Below are 22263 nucleotides of genomic sequence, written 5' to 3'. Positions count from 1 at the left end.
TTAGCCCTTGGACTTGGTGTTCAGGATAAGAGCGACAATGAGTCTACGCTGGTCAGCATCTATTCACCTGGCATCATCTATAACCATGTGACATACCCGTAAAGACCCAAGACTTCGCCGAAAATAAGAATCAGGACCATGCCGACGAAGATGCGCGATTGCTCCATGTACGAGCGCACGCCCTTGTCGCCGACGATACCAATCGTGTAACCAGCCGCAAGGCCAGTGAAGCCAACGGAGAGACCGCAGGCAAGGTGCATGAAGCCGCTATTCTCGAGTCAGCATACAGGATTTTGTTGTAATCATATGTCTTGTTGCGACTAACTTGAACAAACTGTAGTTGCTTCCAGCACCGGGAGGGACCAAATCTTGGGCGATGAGGACCGAGATAACCAAAGAGTAAACAGCAATGATACCGGACATGACGACGGGAATCAGACACTGCTGCAGTGTTAGCAGACGCTTTTCTACCGGGGTGTAATATTCTATTGGCATGCCTTCATAATGAGGTCGGGTCTGAAAGTTCCGACACCAGCAATACCGATTCCTGACTTGGCGGTACCATATGCGGCGCCGATGCCTGTCGAGGAGAGTCTGTTTAGTACATTGTCCATTTATCGTCGCGTCGGGTAAAAGCACAGATATGCTTGCAGAGTGAACGTACATCCGAAAATCATGGCAGCCGCAATGCCGGCCTAGATTGAAGACATGTCAGCACAGGCTCGAAGGTAAATGCCGTAGCTGTCCATAGCTTGCTGGAGTAACAGCTACTTGAGCAAGCAAAACGTCGGGGGGCGAGAGCTTACCATTCCGATGAACGGCGCGAACTTGGGGGCGAGGACAGAGTCTTCAGCCATGGTGGGCAAAATGGTGGTCGGACTCGATGCGGGGGATGCGTGTTGATGGCCGACGGAGGGGGGAGGGATATGCGTGTCGAGGATCCCGCGATGTTGGCTTCCTGGATCCAGGACCTTGGAGCTTGGTGACGGTGACGAGGCCCAATCAGGACTGCACTGTGGACAGGCTGAGAAACCCGTGACTCGGCGCCATACCGGCCCGACGCACCAGCCCCATTTCAATGGCATTGTGGCTGGTGTTGCATCTGAAGACTGGAAGTGTGGCTGAGCGGGGCTGGCAGGAATGGAAATCGTGCTCGAGTACGGCGCAGCGGCTGCAGCAGCGTTCTCCAGGTGGCCCGTGTCTGACGGGGGTCTGGAATCTCTGGTTTCCTCTTATCGATGCATACCTTAGCCTCATGGCGGCGCATCATCCGAGCAGCGGGTGGAATCCCTGGGCTTTTTGGCCAACTTTCACTTCCACCCCCTTCGACTGCAGGTCACAGCTCTATCTCATGTTTTTGGCGCATTTTGCGTTCTTCACTCATAGCCAAATGGGAGGGGCGGGACGTGCCTTGGCGTGATGAATACAATCAACCTTTTGTCGCGTCTCTTTAGCACTTACGGGGAAGTGACTCTTCCGGTTGGATAAAGAGGGTAGGAGAGCTTCGAGGGACGTTGTTGATTCGAAGCCACCCCGAATGCCGACCGCAAAAAAGTCAAGCTGACCTCGAAACATGGGCGCATTGCAAACAAGAGACAGGCCGGGGGGCCTCGTTGTTGGCGTGCGGTTCTTGCATGAGGAAGCTCCATTTCTTCCGGCAGTCACGCTGCCCACCTCACGCGGCGTTAAGACGGTCTCCAGTCTAGCCCCCCTGTTTCTAGCAAAGGTTCTTGAATAATGAAGAGTGCGCTATCACAAGTCAGACATTGTTATTCTTAGATTTTGACATCGCCAGACCGCATGTTAGAGGAATGCCCAGGCCAGGCGAATCGACGCCTTTTAATATTAGATGCAGAGAAGCAGGGCGCTGCGTCTAATTCACGGGCGGAAGGGAGACGGTGGATCGGGCCAAGTCTCTCCCAAGTCCCAAGTCCACCTGTGCTGGCGTCTCGGTGGATCGTCCAGATTGCACGTTTTGGCGGTCGGCCGTCCTTTTTGACATTGACTGGTTTGATTGATCTACTGTCCTAGCACATTCGCGAGTTGTTGGCGTGCACCAGGCACGCCTCTTGCTCTCTCTGCGTGTATGTATTTCATACCGGATGGATCTGGGTAGCAGCAGCAGCAGCAGCAGCAGCAGCATCAACAGCAGCGAATGGAAAGGGATGGGCGCAAGTCGATCGCACAGCAGTTGTTGCCTTTGTAAGCGTGACCTTTTGTGGCACTTTCCTGGCCAAGCAAAAGAAGGGAAAAGAGAGAAACCCGCAGGCAGGATGCATCACTGTCCAACAGGCATGCGCCGTCAGGTAGCATGACCGAAGGCAAGCAAGTAGGCAGGCAGAGAGTCAGGCCAGTAGAACCTGGAATTACCTACCTACTCCGTACCTAAGGCAAGATAGATGAAGAAAGTGAAAAAGGTACCTTACATGTGCACCTCCCGCAGGAGAAAACGGCGCATCCAAAAAAGTACTCGTCCCGACCCTGACTAAGGTAAGGCGCCCTCCACCGACGAATACTTACTGGAGAGTACGTACATAGTGAATGCTCTGGACACCAACAAGAGGTGGTTGGTCCCCTCCCAGCGGTATCCCGTCCATCTTCCATGCACCACCGTATCTATCCAGACGGTAGACCTTGGGCTGTCTGCCAGTTTTGGTGCCGTCCTATCAAACTATCCCCAGCTTTCGACGCCTGTCCCAACCAACCTGGAAGCAACCCCAGTCTCCAGTTCCCGACCCAGTTCTAGCCCAATGCCGATGACTTAGCACCAACGACGACCAGTGACCCAGCAGCACCCTCTTCCACCACTACCACCACCTCCTCCACCACGAACCACCACGGCCACCACCATCCTTCGACTTTTTGCCCGCAACATTTCCTAGCCGCCAGCAACAAGTTACTCAGCATTGCTATCGCCTGCCCGCAAGCACAACTGCGCTGCCTTACCTTACCCGACGCTCCTTTTCGCATCGTCTCGACATAAACAAAAGTTGCCAGATCTGCCGTGGCTCGGTTTCTTTTTCGTCGCCTTCCCTGTTTCCTTTCTTCTTCACCCCCCCTTCGACAATCGCCCGGGTCAGGGCCGTGTGTCAAGTCATAGGCCCATAACGTCACCCGGCCCATCCTGGAAAGGGGACGCAGAACACCTAGAACGAAGGGGAAACGAATAGCAACCACCAAAAAAATCCTCCCCCACGCTGGCCACCGCCTCTCCGCCAAAGTGACGACCGCAGCGTCGACATCTGCCTCTGTCTTCGCCAATTGTGCCCTTTGAGCGGTTTGCGTGGTCCTGTGTCTCTTCGCCATAGTCGGCGGCCGTTGAGGCCTCACGTTGTTAGTACCACTCACTACACCTCTCTTTCCATCCTCTTGTACCACATTTTTCTCCACCTTGGCACACTCGCCATCTCTCCCCTTTAACCCAACCAACGACCAAAAGCTGATAAGGGCATTGTCGCCGACTTCCAGTTTCCTCCATCGAACCCATCATGTCCGACTACCGCGGCGACCCGAGGGGTCACTCGTCCAACTACCAGCGCGAAGCCGCCTACTCTAACATTTTCGGCGCCAATCCCCCGCCGGGACGTTCGCAGACAATGACCTCTTCTTCGATGCCTCCCCAGATGATGCCACAACAGCAGGGAGGAAGGACGCAGACAATGTCATCTTCCATGTCGTCTATGCAGCGACAACCGCCCCCGAGGGTGCCTCCAGGCCAGTACATGGACCGCGACCCGGGCTCTCCGAGAGGTGCTCCTATGCAGCCAAATGGCTACCCGGCTCAACAACGCTCAGCGTCCGGCGGCTATCAAGTGCCCAACCCGCAAGCACAATACATGCAGCAACAACAGGCTCGCCGCCCTTACGGAGGACCTGCCGGGCCCATCCCTCAGCGTGATGGAAGGGGGCCGCCGCCGTCCCAAGGGCAGTACGGCCCACCAAGAACAGCAGCACAGCGATTTTACCAAGGAGCAGGAGGCGCGGCGCCAGCTATGAATAACGATTCATACCGCTCGCAGTCTCTTGCTTCCGCCCCGAGACCGAACATGTACCAGCCTTCCTCAAATGGATACGGCTCACAACCGAATCACCAGGCCCCGGCCAATGCTTTCCGCCATGCTCCGTACAATCCGAGCTCGTCTCGCACAACAGCACAAGGAAGGGTCGTTCCAGAACGCCAAGACGATCGAGCCATGTCAATGACTGGCTATCACCCGCAGGACCGCGATATGCACCAGTACCAGAATTCCCACCAGACTATGAGTGGCCGGGTCATTCCGAATAGAAGGGCGCCCGTGGAATTGCCGGCCACCAATGGAAGTTTCGGAGGAGGCTATACACCAGCGCCAGGGTCTCAGACCAGAACGATGAGCATGGCTTCTTCAATAACCGGTGACCCGAACAACCAGAGGACGATGTCGATGGCGTCTACGGTGGCACCAACGATCACGCCTTCAGAGAGCGACGCGACCCTGACGCATAGACCTTCTATGAGCAAGTCTATTGACGGTGAACGACCTCCAACTGGCAAAATTCGACCCCCCCTGGTTTATCCCGCACTGCTATCGCGAGTGGCCGACTGCTTCCGGCAAAAGATCATTACTGGCGACCGGACGAAGAACGAGCTCACGTATAAGAACGCCTTCAGTGGTGCCGAAGCTGTGGATGTCTTGTCGTACATTATTAGGACGACAGACAGGAATTTGGCGCTGCTGTTGGGACGAGCTCTGGATGCCCAAAAGTTCTTCCACGACGTCACCTACGAACATCGCTTGCGAGACTCCACGTCAGAAATGTACCAATTCCGAGAAACTCTGATGGAAGAAACGGAGGAGAGACCTGCGGTCGATGGTGTCTTTGTGCTCCTTTCCGAGTGTTACTCGCCGACTTGTACAAGAGATCAGCTCTGTTACTCCATTGCGTGCCCTCGCAGACTGGAGCAGGTATCTCGGCTGAACCTGAAGATCCAGCCTGGCCTGAAGAAGGAGTCTGAGAACGTCTCTAATGAAGATGATGTCGACCAGACCGATGAACAGAAGCTATGGATCAACTCCGTTCCGAAGGAAGTGGCCGACAGCATCGGCGACAGGGAGAAGAAGAGGCAGGAAGTCATTTCAGAAATCTGCTACACCGAGAGAGATTTCGTGAAGGACCTGGAATATCTGCGCGACTTCTGGATTCTGCCTCTGCGCTCCAAGGCTTCTCCGATTCCTGCTAACAAGAGGGAGAAGGTTGTTAAGGCCATTTTCAGCAATATTGTCGATCACCCAAGTTTGCATGCTGTGAGCGCAAAATTCGCCAAGATGTTGACAGAGCGGCAACAGAAGAACCCGGTTGTTGGTGCTATTGGCGACATTTTCCTCGAGTGTGTACCTCAGTTCGAGCCATTTATTTGGTATGGTTCCAAGCAATTGGAGGCCAAGTTCGAATTTGAGAATGAACGATCCGCCAACCCCTACTTTGCCAAGTTTGTTGATGAGATTGAACGGCGAAAAGAGTCACGCAAGCTGGAACTCAATGGTTACCTCACCAAGCCGACGACTCGTTTGGCTCGTTACCCACTTTTGCTGGAAAACGTGCTCAAGTACACAGAGGACGGTAGCTCTGACAAGGAAGACATCCCCAAGGTGCTCAAGTTGATTCGCGACCTCTTGACGAGAGTCAACGCCGAGTCAGGAAAGGCCGAGAACAGATTCAACCTGAGGCGACTCCATGAGCAACTGCGCTTCCGGCCAAACGAGAGGGTGGATCTACGATTGACGGAGGAAGGCAGAGAGTTGGTATTCAAGAGTCAGTTGAAGAAGACACCGCAAGACGCGTCTGAGATCACTGCTTTCTTGTTCGACCACGCAGTCCTTCTGGTGAGAATCAAGCAGGCTGGCAAGGGCGAAGAAATCAAGGCATACAGGCGGCCGATCCCCTTGGAGCTGCTCGCTATCCGTGAAATGGAAGAGGTCATCCCAGGTTCCGGTGCCATGAAGCGATCTTCATCAAGCTTGCTTCCCGCCCTTCGAGCCAACACAAACGACAATAAAAAGAGCGAAGGCTGGCCGATCACATTCAGGCACTTGGGCAAAGCCGGGTACGAACTGACGCTCTACGCGTCTAACCAGGCTGCACGTAAGAAGTGGCTCGAGTTTATTGATAGCGCCCAGCAACGTTTGAGAGCCCGCGCCGACTTCTTCAACACAAGTGTAATCTCCACAGGCTTCTTTGTGGGCACAAACCAAGTCAACTGCGTTACGCCGTACGATGGTGGCCGCAAGTTGCTGTACGGCACGGACAATGGCATCTACCTTTCTGATCGCAAGAGCAGAGATGCGATGCCCAAGCGTGTCATTGAGACAACGAGCGTCACCCAGCTTGATGTTCTCGAGGAATATGGCCTCCTTCTGGTTCTATCTAATAAGGCGCTTTATTCGTACCCGCTTGGAGCATTGGATCCAAACGAACCTGCTCTCTCGAAGCGACCCAAGAAAATCCAGAGTCACTGCAACTTCTTCAAGACAGGCATCTGCCTCGGCAGACATCTTGTGTGCTGCGTTAAGTCCTCAGCTCTCTCGACTACAATAAAGGTGTATGAACCCAACGATGCTATGTCGAAGGGCAAGAAGCAAAAGGGCTTCGGCAAGATGTTTGCTGGACAAGACGAGCTCAAGCCGTTCAAGGAGTTCTACATTCCCACGGAATCATCGTCGGTACACTTCCTCAAGTCCAAGTTGTGTGTGGCATGTGCCCGTGGATTTGAGGTGGTTTCACTTGAGACTCTTGAGACGCAATCATTGCTCGACCAGGCAGACACGAGTCTCGACTTCGTTGCAAGAAAGGAGAATGTCAAGCCGATTCACATTGAGCGCCTCAACGGCGAGTTCCTTCTCAACTACTCCGAATTCTCGTTCTTCGTCAATCGTAATGGATGGCGCGCGAGACCTGAATGGCGGATCGACTGGGAGGGTACACCGGGAAGCTTCGCTCTTAGCTACCCGTGGATTCTGGCGTTCGAGCAGAACTTTATCGAACTCAGGAACATTGAGAATGGTGCTGTGCATATTGTGCCGCACAAGAACATTCGGATGCTGCACAGCAGCACGCATGAGGTAATGCTTCCTATCTCCCGCTTATCACGCACCTCACTGACAAATTACAGATTATCTTTGCGTATGAAGATGAGAAGGGAGAGGACGTTGTCGAAGCCATCGATTTCTGGAAGAGCAACAGGAGATCCGAAATCCCTTGATTTCACTCCACGAGTGAGCTGTTTCTCATCCGTCTTCTGAGGGAAAACATGTTTTAAAGATCGATACCAGAGTGATTTGACTCAAGAAATTCTTTTTCAGCCGTATCCGTGGCAGCCTTTTGGCGATGGAGAGGGTTGCGCTCTCCCTGTTGGGCGCCAATCTCCGGGGCCGACGGTGTCGGGCGTGATGTTTCATGTAGAAGGGGTGAAGGCAATCCTGCTTCGCCATCGATACGTGGTTCTATTTGGCATGGTTGTTTCTACTTGGATGAGGATTCTTGTTCGACTGGGAAAGCAGTTCGTCCGCATGCAAAGGCTTGGATGTGGAAGGGCTTGCCAAGTGAGTAGGATAGGACTCGGGAGAGAAAGGATGAAGGGCGAGGACCTGAGGAGAGAAGGAGAGAGACAGGCGAGCGGCTGGCCGGAACAATTCGAAAGAAGTTGTTCCCATGCAAAAGTTGCTTATGTATCGCGTGAACGTGAGGAACGTGAGGCGACGACGATGAAGGGTAGGAATAGGGAGCCATGGCAAGGGGGATTATCTTACGCATTGTCGTTTGAGCTTTGGGTCTGCGTTGCATACGGTGGTGCGTGGGCGGTTGGCTTGATGTTCGAATCTTTGTAATTGCATGAGCGTGTTGGAGAATAAGATCCGGATGTTTACTGACATTGTATTTCTTCCTCCACTTGCGTGATGGGTAATGGTGTGTGTCCACATGCGATATCAAGTTTCGAGGAAGGAGAAGCCTCTTGTCCCGTCTGCCTTTGGAGAATCGAACATCATGCAGGAGGGATGTGATGTGAAAGTTACTCGATGGGAAGGAGAAAGGATGTATGGGCACCGCTCGACTGTTCTGAATTCTTATCTGAGGCAAGTGACAATATGGGAGGGCCTTCGAAGAGTCGGTGTATTTGGTGAGCTGCGCAGAGCCTCAGCCAAAGCTGGTTTGCAAATCATATTCTAGGGCGCTGGTATATAATGGGCGGTTGGAATCACTTGCTGAATGCTGGCAAGACGATCCAAAGGGGTCATACCGTCCGTCTTGAGGGCGGCTGATCATCCAGAGATTCGGTTTCGTCGCAAAAATCATTGCGGCAGTTGAAATATATCTAGTAAAGAAAGCTACGCCTCTTTTTATCGACCTCCTTCTTTGTCCAGTTCTCAGCTCTACTTACTGTCCGTGTATTAGGAGGAGAATAATATCGAGGTGTGAGAGGGCAGCTACTGGCCGTGATGCCTGTCATATTGGGTAGCATGGAAATGTATGCAAAGCAGAATGATATGCTACATGCACCAACCCAGAAGATACCTTCTCGGGGACGATGGGGCGAGCTACGAACGCTTCTACGACGAGACCAGCTAGATTTACCCATGGGTTGGTAGTGTCCACGGCGGTGCCTATAAAGCAGCTGCTAAGCTGATGGAGAACTACAAATTGGCCCAGCTGGCTGTGCAACGCATGTGGATCAAGCCTCATGATCCGATCAATCTAGATGCACCGATTAAGTCCCCCACCGCCGACCTTTATACACCGGCGCCGAAGACCATGACATGCAAAGAAGCCTTAGATTAGGCTTTGCGAAAGGCTGAATACAGCGGGACTTGAACCGAATGAGATAATAGTCGCTATTTGTCGCAGAAGAGCAGCGTGAACTAGTAGAGCTTCCGATGGGTAACCCAGAACTCGTCACAATGTAATAAATATGTGTACGGCATTCCTCTCGCATAGAATCTCCTTGTCTGTAGATCAAATGGAGAATGGCGAGAATTAAGAAGATCCTGCCTAGGAGTGGTGTTGTCAATCCGCAAAGCCAGACCTATTATTCATGACATGTCTGCGATCATGTAAGCCAACGGAGGTGCACTGCTTGCGATTGATATAACTTTTTCGCATTTATATATTGACAAACGTACTTTATTTCTCTAGATTCTGTTCATGATAAATAACCTGCAGTTTAACGAATCGTCAACAAAGTACCCGTCTGCAAAGCCTCCTCAATCGGGAAGTATCTGATCTCCATTCTCCCACGTTCCTTCCCTGCGAACTTCAAGAGTCGCACCTGCCTTCTCATCAGTAGCTCAGGCAACTTCAGCCCCCAGGCTTTCCTTCTCCACTTGGAAAACAATTGATCATTCCCTGCTTACTTTTCACCCTCTTCTTCTGCGGCAAAGCGTCCCCACATCTCACTCTCATTCTCATTCTCATTATGCCACTATCTCACACCTGCTTGCCACAGACCAACCTTTACTCAGAAAACCCAACCGGAAAGGCTTGCAACATGGCCGAAGAGGATCATCGATGGATGATTGAAACCGACAGGTTGTCGGATTTCAAACTCATCTGTCGGGGAGAAGTGATCAACGTTCACAAGATATTACTCGCCGGCCACTCCCGGCGCTTTGAAACTATTTTCAACGACGATTTCCAGGTTGCCCTATTCCAGTCATCTCTATATGAAGCAATCATAACTGACACGTCGGATAGCAGAACAAAGATGGCGTGATGGTTCTTGAAGACGTTGAACCGGAGCTTATGCGTCACCTCCTGGACTACTTCTACAAAGGCACCACTGAATGGAATGTCCCTAAAGCCGATTTGGAACTAAATGTCCGGCTCTGCATCCTCGCCTGTCGACTCCTGGCCAGAACAGTCATGTTCACTGTTGAGAAGCGGATTATGACTGCGCTGGAGTCCTACGAGAGCAAGGTCCGTGTTCTCGTTCTTATCGACAAGGCCTTCACGAACCCAATCTGTTCCATGTCTGCTCTGGGATACATCGCTGGCGAGGCTGCCTGGGCTCTATTCCTTGATAAGAAGCGTCCTAAAGCAGCAAACTCCGTGAGCTTGGCGTCAAGAAAATACCAAAGGCTGGCAAACATGATGCTCTGGTGGTCTTCTCAATACACCAACTTCACTCAGGACCGTGGCATAGTCCAGGTGGTCTCTACTGGCCAAGTAAGAGAAGCCATTCTCACCGGGAAACTCACACCAACGTCGAGGACTTGAGAAGCCCGATTAAGAAGAAACTCCATCTCACGGTTAGGTATCTGTTTCTCACTTTCTTCTCTTCTGATATATTTACTGACTTAGTGAAGCAACAAACCCTGAGGTGAATCATCACAGAGCTGCTCTGTTGCTCACTGGCTCATGCCAAGCACAAGATGCGCTATGATATGCTCGGAAGGAGGTTTATGGTCATTCACTAGGGAAGTTTTGGGGAAGGGAGACGAGGCAAGACGAAGAATGTGAAATGCCCATTATTTCTAGCGAGGCATACATTCTGCCTTCATCCTTCGTAATCGCAATTTGTCATCAGTTCAACAAGGCTCAGTGATAGAGGCAGGATAATGATGCGAGTAATCAATAAGAGAACAGCTTCATACAGTTTCACCGACCAGAGTGACTCGTGGTTTTTACCATGCTGTCCATGAATATCATGACATATGAACCCTAAATCGCGAAATTATACTTTTCATGTGAGTTATTAGATTCTAACGTGGTATCGAGCCAAAGTGAACACAAGCGCCGTCATGCAAACCATGAAATCATCATCCCCTGTCCCCAGTATCAAAAGAAAAGACACTGATTCCTACTTCATTTCTTGGTACCAGCCAGGTGCCACTCAAACACCTTTCTGAACCTCTCCTTTCCATCGCCTTGGATCGTATCTCCGTGGCAAGGGATGAGCGTATCAAAGTCCCACGCATCGATCCTCTGGATGCTCTCGTTGAAGCTCGGCCTGTTCTTGCTGCTCATCACGTACCACTGGAAGCGCTTCACCCACTTGACGTCGCCCTCGGTAGTCTGCAGGCCGCCAAACAGCTTGTTCCCGAAGCCGGAGGAAGTGTCGCGCTCGCCTTCGGGCGCCTTGGAGTACTGCTCCCGCGGGGGCAAGTTGAAGAGCAGATCCGCCTGGATGAGAACGCGCTCGGGCTTGAAGTAGAAGACGAGCTCCTTGTTGGCGTGGGCGTCGACGTACTCGTACTCGAAGTCGGCGTCAAACTCGGGGGTGATGGTGGTGCTGCGCTTCTCGGCACCGTCCTTGAAGACGACGAAGAACTCGTCCGACGTGTTGATCTTGGGGTCGCCCGTCTGCTTGGCGCGCTTCTGCGGCAGGCCGTCAGGGCCGATGATCTTGGCCTGCGGGTAGGCGGCCTTGTACTCGGAGATGAAGATGTGGTGCTCCATGTCGGGGGCGATGATGTAGGCGAGGTTGCCGCCCTTTTCGGCGATTTTGGCTTTTACGGCGTCGGTGAGGGCGACGGGGCTGAAGACGGCGAGGGAGCCCGAGGTGAGGCGGACTAGGGTTGCGCGGCCGCCGATTTTGAGGGTGCCGAAGCGGGAGAAGGGGACGGAGAAGGTTGTGACGTTTGGGGTCAGGTCGCGGATGACCATGACGTCTGCCGGGTTTTGGGGGATGAGTTTTGAAGACATTGTGAGGTTGTGAACTTTGTCTTTGGCGGATTTGAGGGGGTTGGTGTGGTTATCTTTGAGTTGCTGCTCTGGCGAGTCGAGGGTGTGTTGGCCCTGGGTTGGTGACTGCGAATTGGTGTTTGTGTTGTTGGTATGAGATGAGGTCCCTCCTGCGGATTCTTGCGCTTGGGAACGAGCTTGTGGGTTATGAGTTGCTGTGAATGCTCTGCGATGGATGCGTGAGGGGTTGAGGGTGCGGGCGTGGGCTGTTATAGCCGGGTATCTTGATAGTCTCTATATGAGGAACGTGATTAGAAATGCGAACGTGCGTGACGAGGTGTGAAATAGCAAATCTTGAAGCTCTTTATGAGTTGTGTGCTCAGTGAGGAGGGTGATCGACTACCTATATATGAGGTAATGGCGGGCGGCGGGCTGCTGGGATGAGGCAAGTTCACAAGCTAAAAAAGCACGTACCATTTCAAATTCGATGTATGTACCTTACGGTAAGGGTCCAAGTCCGAGGGAGACGACGTTCTAGAATTGGGGAGGTGGGAGGGCGCGGGAGTGGGGGATGCCGTCAGCAAATTGGGCTCGCCAGTTTTTTTCAAGAGGTGACCTGGGAACGGTTTGATAGGTGATTGGGATGAGTTCCGCGCAGGAGAGAGATCGTCCGGGTGTGGTCGGGAAATGGTGCTGAGTCGGGGGAGAAGACGTTTCATGGAATCCGATGGGGTGACCGGCGCATGGGAAATGAGATTCGAATGCCTTGTTCGGGTCGGCCGAGCTTTTTCTTTTCAGCTGTCCTATGAACTTCTTGGTAGGACCAGACCAAATCAGAACTCTCCTTCTATTCTTGTTTCGGCAAGCTTTGCCCTTTGTCTGCCAATCTTTGTTCCGCTTTCTGGTTGTGTCTTGCTGTATCCGTAGACCCTCAATCTCAATGTGTAATTGATGTCGACTGACGATCAGCCTCTGGCTGTAGCGAAAAGTCTTTGTACAAACAATTTGGATTGACATGCGAATGCGAATATATCAAATTGGTGTTCGATGGGTGGTCAGTTGGGTCTCCGGACCAGCCGCGGCGGGTGCTTCTGCAGGTTGCTGTCAGTCAGAACGTTGTTTCCCACCACAGCCCACTGACAGGAGCTGGGCGTGGCCCTCCCAAGTCATGACATCACTGGCCGGGTGGTGTGAGGTGGAACCGCATCAGAGTGACATCTTCCATTGCGCCCTACACTAACTAACACTGCCGCGCTGTTAGTAAGCCAGGCGCCAGCAGCCATCTGTAATAGCATAATAGTGTCTTTTGCTAACCCCAAGCTCAAATTCCAGAAAAGAGCTCGATATTACTCTGCTTGGTATCTCGCGGCCGAGGTAGAATCGGGGACGGCGGATCGTAGACGCCGTTCAAGGCCCCGAACGAATGGAGTTCGATGTGCTGGTCCGCTGATGCAGCAAGTGCCGGGCCGGGTGACGGGATCCTCCTTCCTAGTTCCTTCACTTAACTTGCTTGTCTTGGTAATCCAAAACGTTCTCCAGCTGCCAGCATGCAGGCGCGCTTGCGGTTCCGCGAAACAATTCCTCCGATTCCTTTCCTTTTTTATGGGAACCGGGGAGACGAGTCGTTCCGTTGCAGAGCAAGAGGTGCAAAACAGAACAGGTACGGGGCCGAGGCACAGACGCCGGACTAGACCGAAAGTGGGAATCTTCTGGAGAGCGGGGCGCCCGGGGCGCTAGGCCCTTTTCCGCCCCGTAAAGTGCGGCTTCTTTCCATCTTTTCTTCTCTCTTTTGCAGATAACATGGTGGCCCAGGGTCCCGGGACGGAACTGGAAATTGGACGTGAATGACACGACATGGGCCTGGTTCCCCGAATTCCAAATCATGCGTCGCAGAGCTGAGCGGAGGTCATCGTCAGTTTGTTCAATGGTCACTCACTGGTCGGTTCAGCTAGTCACGCAAAGCCCTTTCGTTCTCGTTTTCTGTCAAGACCTTGTCAAGAGCGGACACACGGATCGTCGACTGGTAAATGATGCCATGGTTCTCAAAATCTCTTTGCCTTTGCTATTTCCCAAAACAGTATTCATCCGTACAACCAGTGAACCAATACTCTCAATTCAATCATGAGGTAAGCAAATACAACAAGTCACAGAAAGTTCCCGACACCGTTGAACTCCGTGGAACCCTAAACCGACGATCCGAACAATTGCTCCATGCAGACTTCCCGGACATGCACACGCAACACCGTTTATCGTTTGCCCATCATCAGACGAAAAGCTTCTACCACACGCAACTTTGCTCACTGCCAAAAATCTCCGTCTACTGACAGATACCCCGCCAAGACGCTTCCGAGGGATACCCTCTCATCTGCCGTCCTCCGCCTCCCGCGCCTTCCACGGGCACAAACTTTCACGCATTTCTTTTCTCCTCCAAACCTCAAAGTCCCCTCCTGATGCCCGCCGCCCCATCGTCAGTAGTAACAGGCGCAGGAGGCTCTGTCGTAGAGAACCCAGAAAGCCGCATGTCGATCCCGTCGAGACCCCACCACCTGGACCGTTCCGGATGCAGAGCCCTCTCGACATAGTACGCCCTCGTGTACCCGTTGGCCATATCGTAGACCTGCTGCACGGCCCACGTCGCCATGAGCGCCTGGTACAAGTAGTAGAACCAGTATAAGGTGATCGCGTCCTTGATCGCCAGCGCCACGAGCTTGGGCGACGGAGTCGTTGGCGGACCCGGCCTCCAGCGCCTGCCGGGTAGGTAGTAGACGGCCGAGTAAAGGCTCCCGGCGACCAGCCAGTAAAGCGTCTGCTTCCACGCGACCCCGTGAATGCGTATGCAGCTCCAGAAGGCGAGGAGGAGGCGCGCGAGGTAGCTCAGGCGCGGGTTCTCGATTCGATTTCTCGTGTCGCTGTCCATGTGCAGGAGGCCGGCCAGTCGCACCAGGAGAAGGCCGTCGTCTTCGGGGACCTCCGCCGTCTCCGTTCCGGAGGCGGATTCGGCGGTCGTTTGGCTTGCGGCGCTCCTCATGTTGGCTTTACGACCACAGCAGCGTCTGTATTTGGCGTAAAACGTGACGAGGTCGTGGATGACTTCTTGTCTAGCCGCTATCGGCCTGCCTGCTGAATCGCAGGCCCCAAGGCAGGGACAGCCACACATCCTGCCGCTTCCTGTCCGCTTCTTGCCGGGTTCTCGAGGACCGCCGCTGGAACCTTCACCGTGGTTGTCATCATCATCGTCGCCGTCGTCGGGATCACCATTAGGACCACCGGGTGCGCCTGCGCGCTGTTTCCCCTTATCCTTCTTATCTTCCTCAGGCTCTTCTCCAGATGTCCCCTCTTCAGTAGCCTTCAAGTTATTCTCATCTTGGTCAATCATCAAATCCACGTTGACGCGAGCTTGCTCCTGCAGCTGCTTCTCCATCAGTGCCATCCTCTTCTTGGCATGTTGGAGCTGCATTCTCTCGGCCTCCAACTCCGTCTCGCACAACCTGAGCCGCTGCCTCTGAGAAGCCAAGATCTCTCTCAACTTGGACTGCTGAAGCTTCATAGAAGCGTCTCGTTTAGCCAGCCGGTCGTCAAAATCTCGCTTTTGCTGGCGGACTTGTCGGTCGTTGAGATCTCGCAGGTTCTTCGACTGCCTCTCGTACTCCTTCATTGCGTCAACGAACTCCTGCTCTCGCTCCGACACCGCCTCAAGTGGGAAATCTTCGATTTCTTGGTAGTCGGGGACGTCCAGATGTAGAGCGTTGGTGATGCGCTGTCGCATCCGGGCCAACTTCTGTGCGTCGGTTCCCGATGTACCCGCCGTGACGTCCAGAGCCCGTTCCATGTCGGTCGCCAACGTCCTGCCTCTGTCTACCAACTTTTCGTTGGCCCTCCGCAGCTGGCGGATTTCTTCTTGCAGGTCCTTAATGGTTTCGACGGTACCATCAAATACGGCGCTCTTCGTCGACTGCTCCTCGGCAAGCTTCTTCTCCAGCTTCGCGATATCGCGTTTCAACTTTTCAGTTTCCTTCTTTTGCTCTTCGTAGTAGTACACCGTCTCACGGATCTCCTTATCCACGCCGTCATCAATGGCCTGTTTCTTGTCTTTTTCTAGCTTGCTGATAGTCTCTTTCAGCTTTTCGTTCATATTCTCCAAAGTCGATGCGCGGGCATCTGCAGCAAACCGCTTGAGCCTCTCGTCGTTTTGTCGCTTCGCGGCTATCTGTTTAAAATCTTCGAGCTTCTCTTCCAAGCTTTTGTTCTCTTTCTTGAGTCGCTGCGCCTCTTCAGCGAGCTCATTGTCAGACCGGCCTACGAACTCGTTGACCTCCCTCGCCTTGAGGGCGGTAATTGTCGCGTTGGCCTTTTCGAGCATGATCTTGAGCTGTCGGGCTCTGCTGCGCAGGAACTCGTAGTTTTGAGAGTTGATGCCGTCGTGGATGAGGCCCTCGATGGCATAGTTGAGACGCTCAAGATTGCTTTGGACATTCTCACAACTCATGGACCAATCATTCAGGGGGTCCCAGATGCTTCTCGGAAGGTAGGAGGGTAGGATTCGATCCGTGGTGGGAAAATTGAAGAAATCACTTGATGCCTGCGAGGAAATTTCGGTTACGAGGTCGTCAAAGGCGTTGTGACTCTGGAATGCCCGCCGGGACTCGTCGTTTTGGCTGTCCGGGCTGGCTGGCTGCGCGGCAGTAGACGATGGTCCCGCCTGAGAAGATCCTGGGCCTCCTTGATCCGCGGGTGCGCTGGGGAGCGGATGTGCAGAAACGCCGGAAGGCGTCGGTCCTGGCTGGTTACGGACGGGATCATCGGCGACTTGCAGATTCAGCGTGGCCTCCATGATGGCATTTCGAGCGTACATGCAAGCACGTTGCTCCCGATATGTTTGTGTCAATATTTCTCGGATGGCATATACGCGTGCCTCCCAAGGAGTCCGCTTGGGTGACCCATACTGATCGATGTCTCCATCGACGGTGCTGTCGCCCGAACTTCCTGGATCGCCGTCGTCGGGGAATCTGTAAGCCTTCTTCTTCCCTCTCCACTTGTCCAGGTCCTCTGATGAACGATTCAATGAAGGGTCCGGGGGCAGTGGAGGTTCGGCGACGTTCGGCTGGGTGCCGGCGGCTGAGCTTGGCCCGGCGACGGTGGCCTCCGAGCCAGCCAGGTCTCTGACGGCTTGTCCCACGGCCCTCCGTTCTCGTTGGATCTGCCGGGCTGGCTCGCGCGGGTTGCCGAGATCTTGGTATAGCCGGTTGAAAATCCCTCCGTAATGAGCGATGTTCCTGCGCAATATCCTCCCCTCTTGCGCTAAGGTTGCATCGGCCTCATCCCTCATCCTCTCCAATGCGACAATGGCTTTGCGGAGTTTCTTTGGATCGTCACCGGGGTCCGGTCCGTCTATATCAAAATCATCATCGTCGCCGCTAGAAGGAGTTTCGCTACTGCTGGCAGTCACCCAGTCGCCAGCCTCGGACTGATGAGGTTGGCTGTCACCATCACTCCCGCCGGCCTTGTTTCCGCCGCTATTCTCGTTGGCTGTCGCGTTGGCTATCGTGTTGGCCGCCGTGGTGGCCGCCCTAACCTCGATCCGCTCGAGCCTCTCTTTGTACATGTGAATCTTCTGCGCGAATTCGTACAGCTCGTCCGGGTAGTTCTCAATGTTGGTCTCAAAAAAGTGCCTTTTCTGTAAGCCTAGTTCGTACATTTTAGTACGAGCTTCGTTGAAGGCGTCACGAAGCTCTACTAGGCGGTCAACCTCGTACTCGTCAGGATTTTCTGGTAGCTCTATTTTCCCAAGTGTGTCGCACAACCTCTTGAAGAAGGAATCAAGTTTGTCAGCGGTGGCCGACTGCTTTCGTATCAGGCTCTTGAATGCATCTTGGAACTGCTGGTGCATGGCTCTAAATTCAGGAGGGGGGCTTTGGGTGCCTGATGACGTCCCCAAAGTCCCCTCGATGGGCGGTTGATGATCGGGGTTCCGCGTCGAGCTCTCGACCGGCGGCGCGTAGTGAGTCTGCGTGCCCTGGTGAGAGATCATAATCCCGCTCGGCACGGCCGTGCCCGACAAGACCCGTGTCAAGCCTTCGTTCTCGCTCGTCAGAGAGAGGACTTGTCTTTCGAGTCCAGCCGACTCCCTCCGGTGGTCCTCTTCCAGATTCTGGATCTTGAGTTCGAGGGCATCCACCGTCTTCTGATGTTCATCTTTGATCTTAGCTAGATCAGCATTCTCGTCAGGCGCTTGGTTCCGACTCTCTAGATGTTGAACTCTGAGCTTGAGCTCCTCTATTGTTTTCTGTTGAGCTTCGATCTCTGTCGGATCAGCACCCTCGCCAGCAGCTGAATTGCGGCTCTCCAGGTCGCGGATCTTGGACTCGAGGCCATCCGCCACTTCCTGGTGCGTAGCTTTGGTCCTCTCCAGCTCAGTCTCGCCCACCTCGGCTCTCCTCTTCAAGGTCTGAATCTCGTTCTCCAACCTCTCGACGGTTTTGTTGTGTTCCGCCATCCACTCTTCTCGCAATTCCTTGTCTTTCTCAACTAGCTTGCCTTTGATCATGTTTTCGAGGTGGTCGACACCCTCTTGCTCCACTATGAGACGCCTCTTCAGCTCACTGTCGTATCTTTGATTTGCAAAGCTCCATTTATTCCGGAATTCGACAACCTTCTCTTCAACTGTGCGTACTTCCGCATTGAGGCGCTCGCCGTGTTCGTGGCATTCGTCGAGAGCCTTCTGCTTCGCCTTCAACTCCTCCTTTTTGTCCCTGAGCAAAAGATCATTTTCTCGTATTTTCCCATCCTTGTGTCGAATTTCTTCGTCCTTGCGTTTGATCTCCTCAATCTTCTTCCTCATCTCCTGCTCGATTTCTCGTAGTTGTTCCAGGAGCCTGAAGTTTTGCTCTGCAACTTCGTCTGCAGAATCCATGTACGTCTTGAGATCCTCCTTCAATGCGTCCCTCTGTTGGGATAGTTCCACCTTTTCTTCCTGGAGCCGATTCCTCTCAAGAGCCAGGCTGTTTCTTTCCTCCCGAAGATTCTTGGCATCCTCATGGAGGCCTGCGACCATCTGTTGGATCTCTTGCAGATCTCTGCGGCTCGCTGCCTGCTCGCTTTCCGCTTTGTCCACGCGGTCTATCAGGTCGGCCACCAGCTGGAGGTGTTCTCCCGGGTCGTCCAGTAAGCTCGCACCTGTGCTCGATCCGTCCGCTGTGGCAGCCTCTTGTGCCATCTTTTCTTGCGCCAACTTTTCTCGCGCGCAGGCGTACATAGCCTTGGCCTCAGCTTTGCCCAGTCTGTCGTGGACAGCGCTTAACTGCCCCTTGAGCTGCTCAGAGACCTGCGACATGAACTCTTCCCTCCTCTGGGACCTCTTGAGCTCCTTTGTTCGTTGCTGGAGCATAACTTCCAAGTCTTTGATATTCTCGTCGGCTTCCTTGCGATTGGTCTCGAAGTCTTGTTCGTCGCGCGCCTGGATAGCAGATGGTCTGTTGGCTTCTCCCTTCGTTCGTTCAGCATTAGATTCGTGCTCCTCGATGGTCTGCTCCAACACCCGAGCGCTTGCTTTGAGCTCCGCAATCTCATCAGCAAGCTTCTTGGCCTCATCTTTGAGGTCTTTTATCTCCTTGTCGGCTTCCTTACGATGATGCTGGCACTCATTCAATGCGACTTTGGTATTGCGTAGCTCAAGGGACACGTCCCCTTGGCCAACCTTGCTTCCCTGGGACCCCTGCGTACTGGTCAGTATCGCCTCAGGAATGGAGCTGCTTGAACTCACTGCCGAAGAAATTTTATCGAGTCTGCTGAGTTCATCCTCGATTGTCTGTAGTGTGCGATCGGGGCTACCCTGGTTCTCTTCCGGTTCCTATGAATCCAATTAGTAATTCCATCCAATCTTGCGAGGTTCGATTCAGCTTACCGCGGAGGACTGGCTGTTGAATTCTCCAAGCTCCTTCGCGAGATTAAGCCTCTCTTCAGGCTCGCTCTCGGTCTGCGATTCTTCACATTTCGAAGCCACCGCCCCAGAAGTCCGCTTGGGAGGCGAGAACAAATCATCAGAAAGTGACTGCGAAGGCTTTTCATCGGAAAGCACGACGGCATGAGGGTATCTGCGGAAGCCGTCGTTACCGCCGCACACCAAGTCCGCTAGCCTAGCTTCCCCTTCCCGCCAGTTGCTGTGCAGGTTGATGGCGGCATCGTCCATGGCGAGGCCGTAGAAACCGACAACTTCTCCGATGATGTCCCGCATATCGTCCATGGGAACGTCTTGCTTCAGTGCCTCGTCGCGTTCCGTCTCTGCCTGGGCTAGTCGCACCTCCAAGTCTGAAACCTCGCCCCTCGCATTGTCGACGAGCTTGCGATATTCGGCAAGGGGAACATTCTCGTGGTCGACGGTGAAAGTCATGTTTTCCACCTCGATTTGGGCTTGGGAGACTTTCCTGGTCTGCTCCACCAATTGTTTCCGAAGGCTCTCTACCGTGGCTAGCGCTTCCTTGACTTGCTTTTGGTGGTCCACCAACTGCTTTTCCATATAAGAAACGTCCTCTTCGTGCCGCTTCTCCTTCGCCTGCCACACGCCCTTCTCTTCTTCAAGTTTGCGCTCCGCTGTCGCCCTGGCTGACCTTTCGGCATTGAGCTGATCACGCAGCTTAGAGATGGTACTCTTAAGCTCTTCCTCGTTCACTGGAGGAGCCATTTGTTGGATGCGCAATTGAACTTCATTGAGCTCTGCTGTGCGGTGCTGGAGTGCAATCTCCTTCTCGTTGCACTCATTCTGAGCTGTCTTGAGCTGGTTTTGATTTGCTTCCAGGCTCGACTTGAGTTTGTCTCGCTCGTTGATACACTTCGTGAACTGCACCTCGAGATCTAATGCCTTTTGCTCAAGTGGGCCAAGTTCGCCAAGTTTGTCAGTTTGCGTTGCCACGATCTGTTGCAGTGCGGTCTTTTCCCCCTCAAGCTGCGCGTGTGCTTGCGTCGAGGCCTCAAGTTTTGAACTCTCGATCTGAAGCTTCTCTTGCCACGTACTGCATTCTTCGGAGACCTTTGAGGCAAAATTCTTCAAGAGTTGCTCGCATGTTATGGGCGCCGGCTCCTTGTTGACTAGATGAAAAATGCCGTGTGATTCCGCGAGGCCTCTTAAATAGTTTCTTACATCCTCGAGCCCTTTCGACTCAGTCGACTCAATTAGCTCCGCAGTTGGTGCTGGATTGCTCGATTGAGTTTCCTCGCCTTCTTGTTTGGCTAGCGGAGTCGACTCGGAGGTGGTTGGAGCCGGACTCTTCGGGCGGCTTGGCTGCCTTGCTTGCTGAACGGGAATAGTGCCCCTGGAAACGCCGGGGTTGCGACGCCTGCCCCTGGATACTGAACCATTGCGCCGGGAGACGCTTGAGCTTCCGGAAGCTGAATCTGACAGCAGTCCTTCGTCTAGACCTCGACTTACTGGAATCCCTGCTTCGCCTGCAGGACGACCAGAAGACACATCCTGTATGGCTGATACGGGCGTAGCTGGTATTGGGAGACCATCCCGCGAAGGGCTTGCCACGCTCCGCATATCCAACTTCGCTCCAGTGATACCCTTCCCAGCCAAAGCGGCCCAGGAGACTCTGGAAGGTTTTGCTGTGTTTGACGAGTCACCGCGAGGCGCTGATGATGTGGACGCCCTGCTTCCACTTCGCTGTTGCTCTCCATTTGCTGGAGGTTGTCCGGAGCCCTGGTCCGATGAAGCCCGCACATCTAGCTCATCTTTCGCAGATGTTGCTGTAGTTGGAGGTTCCTCCCGAGAAATCGTTCGACCTCGGGTCACCTCACTCTCGGGAACCTCATCGCCCATCTCCCCAGCCATCTCTCTCGGTGCCAAGTATGTCAGTTTTCAAGCAAGGTGTCCTTACAAATTCTCTCATATGATCTATGATGTAAAACAGCAAGGAAAACAAGATAGAGAAAGATAAGAAGAGGAATGAAAACAACAAAAGCTGCCCAAAGGTCTTTGATCTATGCGGGCACGCCGTACTTATGCCATAGGTTGTCTTTGGGATGGCGAACATTGAGTTGGCCTTGAGGAGTCCCGAAGTAGGAAGCATACTCGAAGTCATTCCATCGACATGATACAAGCATTCGACTTCTAGGGAGGAGCAGATTCTCCCAAATCGAGGGAGATGATAATGCGTCCGTTTGCGGATCAGACTGCCCTGGTCAGTGCAACTCCCATTCAACTCTCAACAAAGCTTACAAACCGGAATCTGGAAATAACAAGTCAAAGGCTCAATGTTGAATAAGGGAGCGTGGACCAACAATGAGTACTCTGGAGTTGGTCAAAGACTTGCGGACGTGCACATCCCTTGGAATCTTAGACTGTCTTTGTGGCCGGTTCCCCTACCTCGTCTTCGCCTCAATGACCTCTTGGTACCTTACCTTATGACATAACACAAGGTTAGCAAGCCCGTTCTGAAGTTTCGGCAAGTCGGGGACGGCCCAGAGCGTGATGCTGCGGAGGGCGTCAGCTGCCCCATTAATTCATTGCTAGGTAGGTCAAACAATTCCCCCATACTGGCGTCCTTGGGAATATTCCTCCAATCCTTCGTTCTGTAAAACCTCCCACAAAACTCCATTGCAACATTTTGACCTGGTATT

At 53.3% G+C, this 22263-nt stretch overlaps 5 protein-coding genes across 5 annotated transcripts; 2 read left to right on the top strand and 3 right to left on the bottom strand.

Annotated features, from left to right (window-relative positions):
• On the bottom strand, window positions 1-857 carry CTAM01_06853 (V-type proton ATPase proteolipid subunit 2; the record flags this gene model as incomplete). The annotated part of the gene is made up of 6 exons (XM_060522879.1): window positions 1-43; window positions 97-267; window positions 326-441; window positions 531-580; window positions 665-695; window positions 807-857. The coding sequence occupies 6 exons, from the start codon at window positions 855-857 to the stop codon at window positions 1-3; spliced, it is 462 nt and encodes a 153-aa protein (XP_060382381.1).
• Window positions 858-3488: 2631 nt separating this feature from the next.
• On the top strand, window positions 3489-7237 carry CTAM01_06852 (CNH domain-containing protein; the record flags this gene model as incomplete). The annotated part of the gene is made up of 2 exons (XM_060522878.1): window positions 3489-7097; window positions 7148-7237. 2 exons carry the CDS (start codon window positions 3489-3491, stop codon window positions 7235-7237), a joined length of 3699 nt encoding a protein of 1232 aa, XP_060382380.1.
• A 2280-nt stretch (window positions 7238-9517) lies between these two features.
• On the top strand, window positions 9518-10245 carry CTAM01_06851 (uncharacterized protein; the record flags this gene model as incomplete). Its single annotated transcript, XM_060522877.1, has 2 exons — window positions 9518-9667; window positions 9724-10245. 2 exons carry the CDS (start codon window positions 9518-9520, stop codon window positions 10243-10245), a joined length of 672 nt encoding a protein of 223 aa, XP_060382379.1.
• A 588-nt stretch (window positions 10246-10833) lies between these two features.
• On the bottom strand, window positions 10834-11673 carry CTAM01_06850 (uncharacterized protein; the record flags this gene model as incomplete). Its single annotated transcript, XM_060522876.1, has 1 exon — window positions 10834-11673. One exon carries the CDS (start codon window positions 11671-11673, stop codon window positions 10834-10836), a length of 840 nt encoding a protein of 279 aa, XP_060382378.1.
• A 2413-nt stretch (window positions 11674-14086) lies between these two features.
• On the bottom strand, window positions 14087-21475 carry CTAM01_06849 (uncharacterized protein; the record flags this gene model as incomplete). The annotated part of the gene is made up of 3 exons (XM_060522875.1): window positions 14087-19363; window positions 19412-19498; window positions 19553-21475. The coding sequence occupies 3 exons, from the start codon at window positions 21473-21475 to the stop codon at window positions 14087-14089; spliced, it is 7287 nt and encodes a 2428-aa protein (XP_060382377.1).
• Between the last annotated feature and the right edge of the window lie 788 nt (window positions 21476-22263).

The sequence above is a fragment of the Colletotrichum tamarilloi genome (assembly GCF_030869305.1).
Source record: "Colletotrichum tamarilloi strain Tom-12 chromosome Unknown Scaffold_20.1, whole genome shotgun sequence".
NCBI classification, from domain to species: Eukaryota; Fungi; Ascomycota; class Sordariomycetes; order Glomerellales; family Glomerellaceae; genus Colletotrichum; species Colletotrichum tamarilloi.
This window is presented reverse-complemented; position numbering and strand designations above follow the sequence as displayed.